The sequence below is a fragment of the Gossypium hirsutum genome, chromosome D12 (genome assembly GCF_007990345.1).
Source record: "Gossypium hirsutum isolate 1008001.06 chromosome D12, Gossypium_hirsutum_v2.1, whole genome shotgun sequence".
Lineage (NCBI taxonomy): Eukaryota > Viridiplantae > Streptophyta > Magnoliopsida > Malvales > Malvaceae > Gossypium > Gossypium hirsutum.
Window position 1 is genome coordinate 8,883,580 of NC_053448.1, and position 3,228 is coordinate 8,886,807.

The 3,228-nt window shown below is 31.9% G+C and overlaps 1 protein-coding gene across 1 annotated transcript; it reads left to right on the forward strand.

The window, feature by feature from the left end:
- Positions 1-1,189: 1,189 nt before the first annotated feature.
- On the forward strand, positions 1,190-2,953 carry LOC107942923 (uncharacterized). Its single transcript, XM_016876651.2, has 4 exons — positions 1,190-1,376; positions 1,779-1,978; positions 2,055-2,118; positions 2,278-2,953. Exons 2-4 carry the CDS (start codon positions 1,809-1,811, stop codon positions 2,569-2,571), a joined length of 528 nt encoding a protein of 175 aa, XP_016732140.1. The 5' UTR covers positions 1,190-1,376; positions 1,779-1,808; the 3' UTR covers positions 2,572-2,953.
- Positions 2,954-3,228: the final 275 nt, after the last annotated feature.

Consider the following 3,228-nt stretch of genomic DNA (forward strand, 5'->3'; position numbering starts at 1 on the left):
TAGATAGTTAAGACAAAAGTCCTCACGGGATACAACGAAGCTTTTGAATTTCCTTTTATTAGCGAAATCGAGGAATTCCCTAACTCTTACTCTAATTTCTGAAAATAGGATTGATTGTAATAATTTTTGTGGGCACTATAGACCCTCTATTCATACGCACTCAATGGATCCTATTTTGAAGAGTCATAGCCTTTCATGTTGGACATAATTCTTAGAAGAAATATGTCCCATGGAAATGTATCCATTGAATGATAAATCATCACTTTCTAAATTTGAATAAGTGCTCATCAATAAGTAAATTTGCAATCTACAATTTCCAATAGTTGATAACGGGAAAAGGATATACCGGTCTAGTGTGGCTAAAATAAAAAAGTAATAGAAGCTTTCATTTGACAATTGGAATAAAAAAAATGGTGGTGTAGGACAATGATCGAAAAGGACAAAAAAGGAAAAGGAAAAGAAAAAGAAAAGTTAAAAAAATAAACAAAAAAATTAAATTGCTGAAAAAGAAAAAGAAAAAGAACTACTTGTGCAATTTGACCTAAAATTTTCATCGAAAATGTTGATATAATGTGCCACATTAGTTTACTATTAGACTGCTAATGACCAAAATGTAACAAATTGATAACGTTAGTGATCATATCACAACTTTCGATAACATTAGTGATCATATTGTAACTTTTTTAGTATTTGGTGACCAAAACATAATTTGAACCATACATAAGTGGCTAAGTTTATAGTTTACCTAATATAAAAATATTCTTAGAATAATATTTGTTATTTTTAAAAAAATGGTTTTTATGGTTTTTTAAACTTAGTCAAAATTTTTACATAAGCTTAAATAGATGGTATAAAAAACATATTTTTTTTCTAGAATTGAATTGCATAAACTATTTAATATATAAAATAGCGATTTGGCTCGAGGAATATCCAAACTTCATTCATAAATGAGCACTACACAAATATCTAAATGCAACAATACTATTATTTAAATTTTGAATTGAATTGGAATATGAGAAGGATCATATATGTAATTTAATTTATTTTTAAAGCATACTCTCCTAGAGATTTAAACTTGGGTGTAAGATGTTAATCCAATTAATAAAATTATTCATAGCCCAATAAGAAATTTTTTAAAAAAATTGCTTAAATATTTTTATATTAGTTTTTATTTCTTTTCGCCACATAGTTGTGCTTTTAAAAGTTTGAAGCAGTCAAATAATGAAATTACTAATTCAAAGAACGAATATGAAATCACAATTTTTGTACCCTTCCCACCTTTAATAATATATAATTCATCCTCGCCTTAGCATGCTCTCTTCTTCCTCGTGGCACCCCCCCTTTCTGTGCTTTTATTCTTCCAAGGGTTCCATCAGGTAACGTGAAAAAATTCAAATATCCATCCTTAATTTTTTATATGTTCACAATTTTTTGGTGTGCAGATCTGGGTTTCTGTTTTTCTTTCCTAGTTTTATTCTGTTAAAAACTATTCTGTTTCTTAGTCAAAGTTCAAAGCGTTTCTATAACAGATCTGAAAAGTTTTAATCCCTAACAGTTTGGATTTCCAGTATCGGTTTCTCATTCTTAGTTTTTATCTCTTATTTAATCCCTTCAATTTCTTATTAATCCGGCATTCTTTTATTTATTTTGAAAATGCAATTAACCCCAAGTTTTGAAGATCTTTATTTGTAATCTTATTGAGTTTGGGTTTCCTTTTCTTTTTAAAGATTTAACTGAAATCTTGGTGTTGATTTGCTGTGGGGGGTGTGTTTGAATAGGCCTTCTTTCTTAAGCTTTGGGTTTTCAAGATGAATCATTGCAATCTTCAGCAGAACGCCACCGTTTCGGCTTACGAAGAGTTGAGAGGGTTTATCTCAATCACTGATCATCAAAAGGGCGGTGCCGTTGTTTGCACCAAGCCTCGGCGAATTCAGGTCCTCGCCAATAACCCTACCAAGCCATTGAGATTGCATATGAGGTCTAATTTTGTTCTCTGGTTGATTTGACCTGCTTTTAGGGACTCTCGTTTAATTGATTTGTCCTTTCAATTGCAGTCATCAAGCCGAGGTAAGCGATTCGAAAGCTGGTGCAGACCTTCTTGATATCATCCTCAATAAGGTATCAATATCATTCAATCTTAAGATTCTTCTTGCTTGCTGATTAAATTAATTTTTCTTTACATACTCGTATCAAACACATATATTAATGGTTTATTTTCAAAGATGGAATTGTTTTTACTCTGTTGGTTGTTAATATATGTTTTGGTCGTTTTTATAGGAGGATTTAGGGACAGAAGAAGAACAATCTATAGCATCATCACCTCCGTTTTTTTGTGGGTCGCCTCCAAGTAGGGCTGCGAATCCACTTGTGCAAGATGCTCGGTTCGGAGATGAAAGGCTTGCACAAGCCCTTTCGACTTTGGAGATTCCATCTCCATCTTCGCCGTCGTCATTGGCACGTAAAGGAGGGTGTGTTAGGATGAAATTTGGCCTTAAACCGGCCGCAGTTAGAGTGGAAGGATTTGATTGTCTTAACAGGGATCGCCAAAATTCCATCCCTGCTACGCCTTAGAACTTAAATTAAGAATCCAAGTGTACATAGAAGGAAGTTAAGTGCCAGCACCATTTCAGAAAAAGGAAAAAGAGAGCCAGGATTAAGAAGGAAGTTTTGGATATATTTTGGGGGGAAGAAAGAGAGAATTTCTGTTTAGTAATGTATATATGGATATGTTTGGGGTCTAACAGCATGGGATCATGCAGGGATCCAGCAATGCTTGTTTAGTAATATAAATATATGTAAGATTTGGGTCAATATGGATTGATATATTTGTTTTGGGGAGATCACCATGGGAGAAATCTGTATAGATCCTGCGGCTGGTGATTTGATTTTTTTTTTTGCATAGTTTAAATTGCTCTGTAAATTACCTATGGTTTAATGATATATTTCTTGATTATCATTGATTTTTAAGTGAGGTATGGATTCGGATATTTATTATTCAAAGATGAATTAATTTCATGGATTACAGATTTTGTAATCCAAATCTGTTGCGCGGATTCGTTTTACAATCCTTGATGATGGTACAGAATATATTTTAATATCTATATTATTCTTGGAATGGTTGATTTTAAATTGAGTTTTAATTTATTTAAAAATAGCTAAATCAACTTTTTCAAAGAATTTTTTCTTTTTTTATGTTTTTATATAAAATCAATAAAACTTGATACGAGA

Coding starts and splice junctions, on each gene's coding strand:
- LOC107942923 (XM_016876651.2), top strand. CDS start 1,809: ATGAATCATTGCAATCTTCAGCAGAACGCCACCGTTTCGGCTTACGAA. Junction 1,979..2,054: donor CCATTGAGATTGCATATGAG/GTCTAATTTTGT, acceptor TTTCAATTGCAG/TCATCAAGCCGAGGTAAGCG. Junction 2,119..2,277: donor TTGATATCATCCTCAATAAG/GTATCAATATCA, acceptor TCGTTTTTATAG/GAGGATTTAGGGACAGAAGA.